The sequence below is a fragment of the Citrus sinensis genome, chromosome 2, assembly GCF_022201045.2.
Source record: "Citrus sinensis cultivar Valencia sweet orange chromosome 2, DVS_A1.0, whole genome shotgun sequence".
Taxonomy (NCBI): Eukaryota; Viridiplantae; Streptophyta; class Magnoliopsida; order Sapindales; family Rutaceae; genus Citrus; species Citrus sinensis.
In genome coordinates this window covers 2,270,117-2,283,734 of record NC_068557.1, presented here as the reverse complement: position 1 = coordinate 2,283,734, position 13,618 = coordinate 2,270,117, and the positions used below count along the sequence as shown (strand labels likewise).

Here is a 13,618-nt window from a genome sequence, read left to right as displayed (position 1 = left end):
AAAAGTAGAGTATCTCCCCACACCATTAGATCTTATCTACTCTAGGAACTTCGGTCTCAGTATTTGTTCCTCTATCCCTCATTATGATATATTACATAATATATTGTAAAATTTGAAGGTGTCAGTAATAGAAAACTTGCAAGACAAACGAAAAATTAGAGATTTTCAATAGAGAGTACGACCACTATACCAAATAAAAACAGCCCTGCATTGTGTACATATATATACACACACACCCTGAATATTTGTTGATATTGCCTTCTGATTCGAATTCTTATTGTTACTATGGCTAGAAAGATCTAAAGCACATGAAATATTGAATCACTTAATAAAGGTCAATGCGCAGTGAATTTAACTTTAGAAAATATTCTGAGAACAACATAGAAGAAATTAATAGCATAACACAAAGCAAATTAAAGCATCCTTAAAGCCAAATTATTCTCTCCCACAGCAAATAAACTAGAAACCCGAGCGAACGCTGTCCATGCCTTGATGGTGGTGCAGAAAATACCAAAAATTCATTTTCGGAGAAACATTCTCCGGGCAAATAGGAATGTCTGCCGCTTTCTTACCATCTAAAGATATCTCTGAACAAGTTTTTGAGATGAATGGAAGTTGATAAATGAAGTTGCTTCTCCTTCCCCACTTGGTCGCGTTGCACAATCTTGCACTCATCTTATATCCCATGAACAAAGATTCATCGCCCAAGCTCTCCATCTCCCTCCATTTCATATTTGCAAAATCTATCCAGTAAACTTTAAATCCGGGCAAGTTTCCGGAATCAATTATCAACAACTTATCTTTCGAGACCCCGAGTCTTGTACGTTTGATCCTCAGTGCTGGGGTGCCCTTCAGATTAAGAACCAACAATTCGCAGCAACTTAAATCGAATACCCCAATGCGAAAATCACTCGTTAGAGCGAAAATCCTGCCTTTGAAGATAACAATTTCCATGACGATCTGGGGATTACTTGGGCCAGAAGAGCAACTGAGCCACGCGTTGTATCCACTTACGCAGAAACACACGTTGGAACTCCAACGTGTGCGAGAAAGCACAGCAATGAGAAAACGACCAGGATAAGATTCAATGGAAGCAACAATGGCTTGATCATACCTGTACCATTGATTGATTGGTTGGGGCACTTTAGAGAATTTCAGTTCTTGGCCTGTGATAGGATTTTTTATCCAAATGTTCCTGATATTATCTCCAAAGATCAAGAAACCACTTGATACGCCAAGCCAGTTGTTGCGATAGAAATTACTCCTTCCTCTTGTTGTAATGAAACTCATCAATGGGGCTTGTGATGCCATAATGTGTTTGGTTTCTAGGAAACTCTTTCTCCATTCGTGGCATACATAGCTGAAGGCCAGAAAATCGGCAAGGTTGAGTTTGTTGCAGATGAAATACAGAAGGTCTTTTGGAAGATTGGCCCAATCACAGCAGCCATTGTATTTTCTCTTTCGGCTTGCTGTTAATGCAGTAATAATTAATAGATGTTTAAATAACAAACAGAATGACCCAAAAAAAGAAAATTTATAGTCAAGCATAAGAATCAGATAAATAAATGTAGTGCAATTTAATTCATTTTAAGACTTCAAATTTATTATTTTAAGGGGAAATTTTGAACAACTATAAATTAATTGTCCTTATTTTAAAATATTTAATTTTGACATGTCCCTAAAGTTTAGGTGGATTTTGTACCTCCGCCATTTCCATTATAATCATTCAAGATAGTAATTTTAAAATACATAAAGAGATAATACAACTAATATATACATGTACAATATGTATAATTGAATTTTGTATAAGGGAAATTATCATTCTCATACCCTTAGTTTACTCCGTTATAAAAAATACTACAACACTTTGAGGGTATATCAATCGTCCACCCTAAGTTGATAAATTATATTTGTCGTCCACCAAACCGTTACTTGCCGTTTAAATAGGATGACGTCAGAGGGATAATTTGGCTTTTTCATATGATACAAGTGATAATTTAAGGGTATACAAGTGATAATAAGAGAATTTAAGGGTATACAAGTGATAATTTTCCTTTAATTTAAGTTTCAAGAGTAAAATCGTCAATTCTCTATAATTCCGTTAACTTTCAAACGGCAGCTAACGGTTTGGTGGTTGGCAGATAGCTTTTGTCAATTTAAGGTGGACGATTGATACACCCTCAAAGTGTTGTAGTATTTTTTATAACAGAGCAAATATAGGGTATACGAATGATAATTTCCCTTTGTATAACTATCACTTGCATGTTGGTTTTTTAAAATAATTGCATACATAAAATAATATCATTTGTTTATTATATGGTTAACATAGTAACTCAAAGGTATTTTAAATTTTCTCCATTCGAAAAACGGGTTTGGGGACCCTTAGACATACTCAAGGAGAAATCTTGTGGATACCCAATCCCCATATAGCTTATTATTTGCTCCAAACTTAATTTAATAAACTTCATTTTAAGCTTCCAACAAAAAATTAAAAAATAAAATTTTAAACTAAATTAAAACATAATTACTTAACAACTAATTAGTATCACAAAAAAAAAATAAACAAAAGATCTTCCAAAATTCTCTGTCAAATTAAGATCACGTGGTAACGACTTGTGCTTATATATTTAAGTAGATTAACTTTTAAAATCATTAAGCACTAAGCAGTTTAATTAATACAACAAGAATAGATAATCATGATCTGTAACTATAAAACGAACATTCAACAACACCTGAGGTTGCTGATGATTGCAATTGTGGCCGTAGATCATAGCGATTACTGCCGCCTCTCTCTCGTTTTTGCATCTCTGTTACAAATAATCTCATCAAATTAGGTTCTGTAATGCTTTAAATTTGGGTAAATGTATCAAATTTTGAAATCATAGAGTACCAAGTAATTTGACACCACAACAATAGATAATCATGATTATCAACTACATAAGGAGTATTCAATGATACCTGAAGTTGAGGATATTGTGGTTACAAATTATATTGATTACTGTCGCCTCTCTCTCGTTTTGCAACTCTATTACAGAAATTTTAATCAAATTAAGGTCTGTAACGTTTATATAATGTAGTAAGCGTATCAACTTGTAAAACTTGTCAATGAGTTGTGATTGTTCATTTTTAGTTACTCTATTATAACAAATAATTCAATGCATAAAGTTGACAAATTGAGATAGGTCTTATTAGCAAAATATCAATTCACATTATTTACATATGGTTACATGGAAAAAGACAACGAAACTCTCACGGTTTGGTAAAATTATTACGGAAACACCCTTGTTTAGAGAAATGAAATCTTTTTTTCAACAATTATGCCAAAATGAAATACATTTGCATCATTATAGTTATATTAATCATTCTCAAGTGTAAGCGCCCGCATCTCAAATCTACATTTTGAAAAATTCAAACACCCACGCTAGAGAAGGATCTTATAATCAAATAGTATACTTATCCTAAAAGCGATTTATGTGATAGTTTCTGAAAAATAAAGAAATCTCTCCTTAATCATTTCATTGAATCATATGAGTCACGTTATCATTTTCCTTTTATATTTTATTTATTAAACAAGATAAGGATGTCATTGTCATTTTCTCTTTACATATTATCTATCAGACAACATAGAGCATCGTTGTCATTTTCTCTTTCCATATTATCTATCAAACAACATAGGATGTCGTTGTCATTTTTCCTTTATATATTACCTAAGTAAAAACCTTAAGGTGGTGTTTGGTTGGGAGTAGAGAAGGGAGGAAAAGAAAGTAATTTAGATTCTATTTTTATTTTTATTGTTTGGTTGGACAAAATATATAAGAATTTAATTTCCATTAGAATTTAATATTCATCATAATGTAAAATTTAAATTCGACACCAAGTAGTAAAGAATTTAAATTCCTCTTATGTTGAAAACTAAAGTTTCCAAAATTACCCTTTAACTTTTTAACTTATTTAATGCCATTAATTATTACTATTTATAATTTTATTTTATTAATTTAATATTATGAATAATTATATATTAATTAAAATTAATAAATGATTTAAGATACCTAACAAAATAAATAAACTTATTTATTTATTTATTTAATATGAAAATATAAAAATATAAATTAATTGTCACTAGACCTCCGCCGGACTGCCGTCGGACGTTGTCGAAAAGTCACCGGAAAGACGCTGGACCACCATTTTATTTTATATATATATATATATAGAGAGAGAGAGAGAGAGAGACACGGACACACATAATATTATATTTCAGTACTAATATAAATAGTTTAATATTTAAGATAAATGGTAAATTTGTCTAAAGAAAAAAAAATTAATTCCTTTCCTTACTAAATTTTATATCAAACAAAATAATAAAATCTAATATCAATTCTCTCCTCCACTCCTTTATTCTCATTTCCCTTCAATTCCACTCTTTTCCTCTCCTCCCATTTCTTCAAACCAAACATAGCCTAAGAGCGTGATCGAAATTAGAGATGAGCAATAGGTTGGACGATGCTAACAAATTAAGTTCGATATAATATTATAGTCACAACAATTAGTGTATTGCATGAACATGTAACTATTTTAAATACAAATTTGATTACAAATAAAATACAGACCTTTCTAATTCGCGATTATTTAAAAAAAATCTTAATCCAAATAAACAAATATAACCATTTTTTCATGTTACATAGAGATACAAACATATGATGACGAAATTTCGGGATCAAATCCTATCTCGCCCGAGTTATTATCCTAACAAGCATTAAGCAACGGCTTCCCACATAAACATTTATTGCTCTCAAAAGACGATGCATCAAGGTGATCGAACGGCGAACCGGCCGGAATCTTCCCACAGAGATTATTATGACTCAAATCTAAATACCCGATATACGATGTGCCGGACAAAGTTCTCGGAATCGGCCCGCTCAATTTGTTGTACGATAAATCAAGCACCATAAAATAAGATTTTGGCCCGAAAGCGTCCGGTATTTTCCCTTCAAGCGAGTTTTTACTGAGATTTAGATTATTGACCCCAGAAGTCAATAAACTCGCTGGTATGACGCCCGAAAATCGGTTAAAATCAAGATTTAGCGTTGACAAATCTGGCATTTTACCTAACGAAGCTGGTATCGGCCCCGATATTTGGTTGGTCGACAAGTCCAAATCGGTCAGACGATAAACTCTAGAAATGGAACTTGGGATCGTCCCCGAAATCTGATTCCCAGACAGCAAAGCCCGGCTCAACATATGGAGTCGCCCGAAACAACCCGGGATCGGCCCCGAAATTCTATTGTTGCGTACATCTAGATGCATCAAGCTAGAAAGATTACCAATGGAACCAGGTATCGGACCCGATACGTAGTTATCGGCGATATTTAACACAGAAAGTCTGTGAAGCTTCCCGATATGTCGGGGAATCTCGCCCGATATCTTGTTTCCGGTTAAATCAAGAATACGGAGAAAGGGGAGTAAAGTACTGCAGCGTGGGATTTCGCCGGAGATGCCTTCCCAGTCGGTGAGTGTTAAGCTGGAGAGGTGCGGGAGTTTACACACAGCGGGCGAGATAAACCCGGTCATGTACCCGGTTCTGTGGGCCCGTTGGAATATCGGGTCCTCGGACTTGCCGCGTAGGGTGATCTCAGCGACCTGGTGTGTTTCCGGGTCGCAACTAACGCCGTACCAGTTGTGGCAACAGTCGTTACCCGTCCAAGAATTAAAGATGCCTATGTACGGCTCGTGGAGGGCAGATTTGAAGGCTAAAAGTGCTGCCCGGTCTGACGGCGGGCAGCAGTTAACGACGAAAGAACTAACGGCGAGGAAGATTATCAGTAGCTCTGTACTGTGAAACGCGACAGCAGCCATGTTGCTTGGTTTGATCCAAAACGGTGAGTTTTGTTACGTTGGGGAGTGAGGTGATGGTGGATCGAGCATGGAAGTGTGAGCAAACGTCCTTATTATATAATGGAGATATTTTTAGGACGATTTTGCCCCGAACGTGGAATTTAGCTGATGCTTCGTGATCGGGCCTGCCACATGACTTGAAAATTATAGTGTTTCTTGTATTTGACATTTGCAAATGATTGTTCGGACTAGGGTTTATCCAGGGATGAAGCCAGACTTTTAAGAAGATTCTCTACTTGGATAACAGAACCAATTATTTCTTAATGTATTAAGAATTTATATCTCATACTTATACGAGTCGTGATAATCACGGTTAAGATTTAATTACATATATATTTCTATTTAAGAAAAATAATAAACAAACACAAGGGGCGACAAAATTAATGGCATCAGAATAGTCTGTATTAATCTCCATCATGTTACAGATCTATAAATGAAGTGATTGAATTTGTCAAGAATCACGATTGTTTTTGTCACCATCTTGTCTAATTTTTTGTAGCTAAATATTAGTGCTCTTTATCTAATAACTATCAACAAATCCTTAGATCAAAGTGAATAAGTGTAAAATAACAGCAGAAGCAGCCCATGGAATATTGAAAAACAATCTTGTTCAAGATTGCCTTGCACTGACTTGTTCCAAGGATTTTTCTTTTAAAGTCGAAAAGATTCCTATGCAAATCAAAGCAATCCTCCTTAAGAAATCATGAAAAAGAGTTCATTATTTTGAGAAAATCCTTTAAAAAAAAAAGATTCTGTAAGAGAGTTCATTATTAATTCCTCAAGTCTTTCTACCAAACCGAGCTACACTTTTACTATGCAATTCATACTATTTTGAGAAACAAAATGGTAGTTTCCAAAGTCTCTCATCACATACATAAGACAACTAAATGTTTTCTATTGCGACCAAAAAAAAAAAAAACAGGTATACGTCTCTTGAAAAATAGTAGGTCAAACAATTCTAGCTATAATTTATTGAAGAATTTTCATTACAACTTTCCTTTTTGATCAACAATTTTGTTGGCCAATTGTCCATGAAAATCAATAATAATTATGAAATAATGTCGTCAATGTTCCACAATCACAACCATCGAAACTACCTTCCCTCCTTGTTCAAAATGTTTTATGTATGTGATTTTTTTTAATAAATCACCTAATCCGCTATTCTCTGTATTCATCATTCAAAACTGATTGCAATTGGGCTCTTCACGGTATATTTATCAGAAACCCAGCTCAAATACGCTTGTGCAGAAGATGCATTAGTATTTCCTGTTCTAGTGAATGTCACCGAGTATGTCACCTTTTGATTTTTCGCTGCGAAGGATATATTATGGGGTTGTACAGTAATCTCCACTCCTTCAGGGGCAACCATTTGGCGAGTGTAGAATGATTTAGCTTTTCCAACGTTTGTTACTGTTCTATGATATGTCTGAGGACTATACCCCAATTTGATGGAAAATGAAGGATAATTTAGTTCTGCTTCTGGTATGCTTGATACTTTTGCGCATTGAACTTCACGATCCACAATGCTTTGCACCTGTTCGTCTGTGTAATTCAAGCCACATAAATAAGGAATGTAATCATCGGGCTGGATATCGTAAACAAGTCCTGGATCATTTGCTTTTGATGGGTTAACCTGGCCTGCACCAACTGCATACAGATCAGCTGGAAGACGAGTGCAATCAAGAATTGGCTTGCCTTCAAGGTTTACTGTATCAGCAGTAGTCATCATGGCAGATTTTATAGCAGCATGTGACCAGTTAGGATGAGCACTTTTGAGCAAAGCTGCTACACCACTAAGATGCGGGCAAGCCATTGATGTGCCTGAAACTATGTCAAATGTGTATACTCTATTTGCTAGGGGGTCCACAGTAGTTTTCCAGGCAGCTATAATGTTCAGGCCAGGTCCAATAATGTCTGGCTTCAAGATTCCAGGGCTTATTCTGCTGGGTCCTCTTCCAGAGAAAGCAACAACCTGAGGAGCAGATCCTCCGCCAATTACAGTTCCTTTCATCACTAATGCAGCAGTTGGCGACGATGTTGAATTTATGTAGGCTTTTATGCTCTCCGAAACTGCATGACTTACACGCACATTTGGAAGCGAATTACGTTGGATTAAAGTAGAGTCACCAAAAAGTTCGTCATTCATTAAAATCATGGCAGCACCACCAGCATTCAAGACATCATCTCCAGATGCACCTCTTTGGCATAATACTACTTTGCCTTTGACATCAACACTTTTTAAAGTTTCCGGTGAGCAGAATGTTGTTGTCGAATGATTCCTTGCGTCAGGATAAACAAGAGGTAATCGCTTGGAAGGGATATCTGTCCATTGCCAAAGTGCCTCACCGTCGTATGTTTCTTGATTTCCGAGCCGAACCGATATAGTTATGCCTCTGTCAATGGTGCTTGCTCCCACAGTAAGCATCCATGGAGCGTCATTAACTAAAGTATAATGATTTGGTCCAGAATTCCCTGCCGCAATACTGACAAAAATGCCTCTCCGAATTGCTTCAAATGTTGCTTTTGCAATTCCGTTATCATAGAATTGCGATAAACCAAGGCCGAATGAAAGAGAAAGCACATCAACACCATCTTCAATAGCAGCGTCAATTCCTGCAATAACTGCACTCTCGGGACAATAGACGTTGGGATTACAAACTTTGTACACTGCCAAGTGAGCTAAAGGCGCCATGCCTACTGCGGTTCCATTGGCTTGGCCAAATATATTTGCACCATGCACGAAGTTCCCAGCGGCCGTGCTTGCCGTATGGGTTCCATGCCCAGTATAATCAATAGCTGAGCCATCTTTGCCACAAAAAAAATTTCTTACCCCAATTAGCTTATTATTACAAGTCGCCCCTACTAATTCACATTTTCCTCTCCACTTTGCTGGTGGTGGAGGCATGCCTTCGTCATTAAATGAAGGATGACCAGGTGTTATGCCTGTGTCCAAAACTCCAATAATTACTCCTTTTCCGAAATTCGAATCTTTCCAAAATCCTGAACTTCTATGCAAACCCAAGAAGTTAGGAGTGTGGGTTGTGTGTAGATGCAATGTATTTTCAACACGGGCTGATATAAACCCCTTCTTTGTTTCCATGGCCTTTACTTCCTCTGCTGTCAATCTTGCAGCAAAACCCGAGATCACATTCTTATAGAAATACAACATCCGTGATGATTGATTACGATCGTGATCGCTTGAGTTCGAGATTGTAGCTTCTGGCAAGAATGAACGGTACCAGCTGTCTAAATCACCTTGCTCTGGCTTTTGCACGTAAATTATGTAGGTTTGTAATCCATCTTTGTCACTTTCATTGCTAGCACGCACAGCAATTATTGCTGGGGAGAAATTGATTATGATAAAAACGAGACTAACTAAAACGGCTCCCGTGTTTAACATTTCACCACTCATTATTCTCTCAATATGATACAAAGAATCGGAAAGTGTTAATGTTCTGATGAGTTTATGCATGAATTAATCCCATGCACACGCACATATATATAGTGTATAATAGAGAAAGAGATAACACAAATTACTAACAAGAAGCTAGCACACAGTTGTGAATGAATTTTAAAATAGATGGAACATATGTCATCATATGGGGTTGTGAATTTTTATTAGGATTTGGTAATACCCGCTACGTTATGTCGTTATGCGGTTAATAACGATTAACAAAATATATGTATAACTTTATGTTACGCTAAATTTTGGGGGTAAGTTTGGCTAATTACAGTTTAATTTATTAAACAATTTATACAGAAAATATCGTGTACATGTTGGCTTGCTGGCATAAACTTACCATGGATTCAATTCGCAAGGACTCCCGCCGATTCTGCTTCAATATTAGTTGGTCTTGCTTATAAGCTATCCTTAATTCATTCTATACATCTATTTTAAGAAGTGTTGGGTAGTTAAAATGTAAAAGATGTACAAAGAGAGAGTTTATCAACCCAGCCGCCCCCCCCCCCCCCACACACACACACACATACAGGGGCGGACCTAGAACTCTGCAGTACCCTAGGCTAAATTAAAAAATCAAAAAATTTGTACCAAGTGAACATGAAATTTCATATATATAGATGACAAAATACACCTAATAACAAGAGACATTAAGAGCCTTATGCGTAAAATCCATATTCTAAATAAAAATAAGTTTAAAAAAGTAGTATAAAAAAATACAATCCCAATACAAATTTTCTACCGAAGTTGTACTTTTCGGGGTTTCAAATTATAAAAATCATCAATTACAGAATTTGAATCAACAGTATCAATAATTTCTCTTTCAACATAGATAACCATAGAATCTGAAAAAAAAAAAAACTCATTTTCCATCTTACTATGAAGTGATGTCTTGATAAGTTTTATGGTTGAAAATGCACGCTCTGTTGTGGCCGTGGAAACAAGAAGAGTCAAGACTAGACGAATTAATCTATCAATCAGCAAATAGTGTTGTGACTTCATTGTTTCAACAAATCGTCGACATAGCTCAGAAAGGGAAGCCATATTTTGAAACTGTGGATGAGAAAGCACATCAATTTGATAATGTTCTAATTCTCTTCTCAAAGCAAGCACCTCATTTGGAGTGAAATCATGAGGATAAAATTTCTTAGCAAGAGAACAAATATTGTCTATATCAAATGATTTGAACCCATCAACTGGATCCAATGCCGAGCTCAAAGTGAGGAGTTCCACGGTTTGCTCAGAGAATCTACTATTTAACTCCATCAATTGAAAATCTATTACAGCATTAAATACATCAAAGTGATAATGATGTTCAACTGTAATATAATCTTTTTGCTGACAAGAACGCCATGTACCTTCTATATAACAATCACTCATATCAAGCATAGTAATATCATATTTTTCACAGAAAGATACTACACTTCTAATAAAATCATCCCATCCATTATCTCGAAACTCTTGCAAAAGTCTTTTTGTACTTGAGACATAGTTCAAAGTATTCAAGATGTCCAGTGATTTTGTCTGTAATGCACGACAAAGAATATCAGAAATTCTGAGAACTTTATTCAATAAAAACAAAATAAACACAAACTCAAAGGATTTCATCTCCTTATTTGCACCTTTAGCTTCCCCACACATATCTCGACTAGATCCATCATTAATCATTTTTCCTAAAACTTCAAGAGTTGCACCAAACATCTCAATAAACCTACTAACTGAAGTAAAATGTGAGCTCCAACGTGTATCTCCAGCCCTTTGTAAAGTTCTAACTTGATTAGCCCCTGTACCAGTCTCAAGCTCTTCTAAAGCTATCAAATCTATAATTTCTTTTTCTCTAGCAGATTTTAACTCAGAATAACGCTTGAAAGAAGCACTAGCAAAGTTAATAATAGAACTCAACTTCGAAAAAAAATAGCCATACCTCATGCACTTCTTTAGATACCACAACTAATACGAGTTGTAGTCGATGAGCAAAACAATGTACATAATAAGCATACAGACAATCATTGAGAAATAAAGATTGTAATCCATTCCATTCACCCGCCATATTACTAGCACCATCATACCCTTGACCTCTTAAATTTTTAACTAAAAGATTGTACTGAGCAAGCACATTGCATTTCTCATTCTTTAAAGTCAATGCCTTTGTTTCATCGACATTCACAATTTCAAAGAAACGTTCTCGAATAAAACCATCACAATCAACATATCTAAAAAAAATAGCCATTTGTTCTTTGTGAGATTCATCTAGTGCCTCATCAACTATGATACAAAATTTAGCATCACCCACTTCCTCTCGAATCTTGTGTCGTACTTTATTAGAAATAATATTCAGTAACTCCTTTTGAATCTTAGGTGCTATGTATTGGGCATTTTTAGGAGCATTTGCTAACACAACTTTATTAATCTCCTCATTCATTGTTGCTAACAACTTAATTAATTCAATAAAATTTCCACGATTAAGAGAATTAACGGACTCATCATGACCTCTAAAAGCACATGCTTGTTTTACTGACCACTTAGTAGCTACTATTGAGGTTTTAAGTCGCAATCTATTCTCCAAAATTTGTTGCGAAGATTGTGCATTCAATCTCTTATCAATATGTTTGGATGGATCCTTTAAATTGCTCCATTTTAACATGGCATCATTGTGAGAAGAACCATGACCTCCTTCATGTTGAGCAAAAGGACATGTTTTTTCACAACCAACATACTTCCAATTGTGAACCCCATCAACAACAAATGCTTCATTCTTAGATGGCTTATCATGAAAAATATACCATGGAAAACAAAATGCTTTGTCTTTTGATATAGAATATTCAAGCCAAGGAAATTTCGAGAACCAAGAAAATTGAAATCGACGGTTTTGCATACCATATTTAGTCAATGGATACTTTTGTAGTTTGGGTTGAAATGGTCCCATATTTATATATGCCATCCGCACATCTTCACGCTTGTCAATGGGAAAAGTACTTATTGAAAAACGCAATCCGGGATCACGTTCTAAATAAGGTGTGTCAATAGTAGATGGAGTATCAACTTTCTCAAATTCGACTCTTTGAGACTTAGGTGGAGAACTTGAGGCATCAATGTTGCACATAGAACTTGTCCCATTTGATGATTGACCATCATTTACTTTAGTAAAGAATGAAAGTAGAGTTTTTCTCGGTTTGGATTTGTTGTTTGACATTATAACCTATAACAACATGTAATTGTGTAAGAATCAAGAAATCATTAAAAGTGTTATAAGCTATACATTCTACGAATTTTAAATATATTTAAAGTCGCAAAATAAAAAAAATCAACATTAAAGGCTCATAGATAAATAGTGAGATTTGAGTTAATTTAATCAAATGAGGAAGTTCAATAAATAAATTTATTTATTTATTAGACAATTTATTATCTACTCATTCTAATATAGAGATGCCAACCATCAATTAGAATTATATGGTATCTAACAAATCAACAATCACCAAAAAATTATTACCCAAATCTCAATTGTTGATATTTGTTTAATTGTTTATACTTTATACCTAATTATTGCAAGAAAGAGAATCATAGAAAAGATGTTTTGATTTCACTCATGCTTATAAATGAAAGAGAGAGGGAGAGAGAGAGAGATAGAGAGAGATAGTTGTAATAAATTAATCCATACTTGTAAACGAGAGAGGGAACTGTCATAAATTAAAATAGGAGTGATTTTTACCTATTAAAAATTGAATGGAAAGTGCTTGAGTCGAAAAGAAGTGAAGCAAAGGACCACCACAGCCGCAGGAGTGAGGGATTTCATCGTTGCTGCTGGATGAATGCAAAAGGGAGAAACATGGAAAGGTAAAGAGGAAAAAGTAAAAGTAAATATTATTTTATGTATTTAATGACAATTTTGTAATTTTCGAATAACTTTTTTTTTTGGCACATGTCCGCCTCTGCACGCATATAATATCATCATGTCATATGAGCATAACCGCACCAAATTATTTGTTCAGTAAGACCATTAATTCGAACATGTACTTTATATATGCAATAGAAATTAATTTCTATTACTCAAAAGTATAAATTGATAGATAAGAGTCTAATAATAGTATTTAGGGAAAGTTGCATCAATTGACAAAAGTTATTTACCGACCACTAAACCGTTAGCTACCGTTTGAAAATTAACGAATTGTAGTAAATTAACGATTTTACTCTTAAAAATTATCACTTGTATACCTTTAAAATCTCTTATTATCATTTATATACCCTTAAATTATCACTTGCATCATA

At 34.9% G+C, this 13,618-nt stretch overlaps 4 protein-coding genes across 4 annotated transcripts; all 4 read right to left on the bottom strand.

Moving 5' to 3' along the window:
• Nucleotides 1-459: 459 nt before the first annotated feature.
• Nucleotides 460-1,311, bottom strand: LOC107174693 (uncharacterized). Its single transcript, XM_015525782.1, has one exon. It carries the CDS (start codon nt 1,309-1,311, stop codon nt 460-462), a length of 852 nt encoding a protein of 283 aa, XP_015381268.1.
• A 3,245-nt stretch (nt 1,312-4,556) lies between these two features.
• LOC102607128 (DNA damage-repair/toleration protein DRT100) lies at nt 4,557-6,070 on the bottom strand. The gene has a single exon (XM_006493618.3). It carries the CDS (start codon nt 5,851-5,853, stop codon nt 4,744-4,746), a length of 1,110 nt encoding a protein of 369 aa, XP_006493681.1. The 5' UTR covers nt 5,854-6,070; the 3' UTR covers nt 4,557-4,743.
• Nucleotides 6,071-7,066: 996 nt separating this feature from the next.
• Nucleotides 7,067-9,304, bottom strand: LOC102606843 (subtilisin-like protease). The gene has a single exon (XM_006493617.1). It carries the CDS (start codon nt 9,302-9,304, stop codon nt 7,067-7,069), a length of 2,238 nt encoding a protein of 745 aa, XP_006493680.1.
• Nucleotides 9,305-10,090: 786 nt separating this feature from the next.
• Nucleotides 10,091-12,545, bottom strand: LOC107174692 (uncharacterized). Its single transcript, XM_052434544.1, has 2 exons — nt 11,277-12,545; nt 10,091-11,215 (listed from the first exon to the last, which is right to left on the bottom strand). The coding sequence occupies exons 1-2, from the start codon at nt 12,543-12,545 to the stop codon at nt 10,091-10,093; spliced, it is 2,394 nt and encodes a 797-aa protein (XP_052290504.1).
• Between the last annotated feature and the right edge of the window lie 1,073 nt (nt 12,546-13,618).

Coding starts and splice junctions, on each gene's coding strand:
- LOC107174693 (XM_015525782.1), bottom strand. CDS start 1,311: ATGGCATCACAAGCCCCATTGATGAGTTTCATTACAACAAGAGGAAGG.
- LOC102607128 (XM_006493618.3), bottom strand. CDS start 5,853: ATGGCTGCTGTCGCGTTTCACAGTACAGAGCTACTGATAATCTTCCTC.
- LOC102606843 (XM_006493617.1), bottom strand. CDS start 9,304: ATGAGTGGTGAAATGTTAAACACGGGAGCCGTTTTAGTTAGTCTCGTT.
- LOC107174692 (XM_052434544.1), bottom strand. CDS start 12,545: ATGTCAAACAACAAATCCAAACCGAGAAAAACTCTACTTTCATTCTTT. Junction 11,216..11,276: donor TATCTAAAGAAGTGCATGAG/GTATGGCTATTT, acceptor GCTTCTTTCAAG/CGTTATTCTGAGTTAAAATC.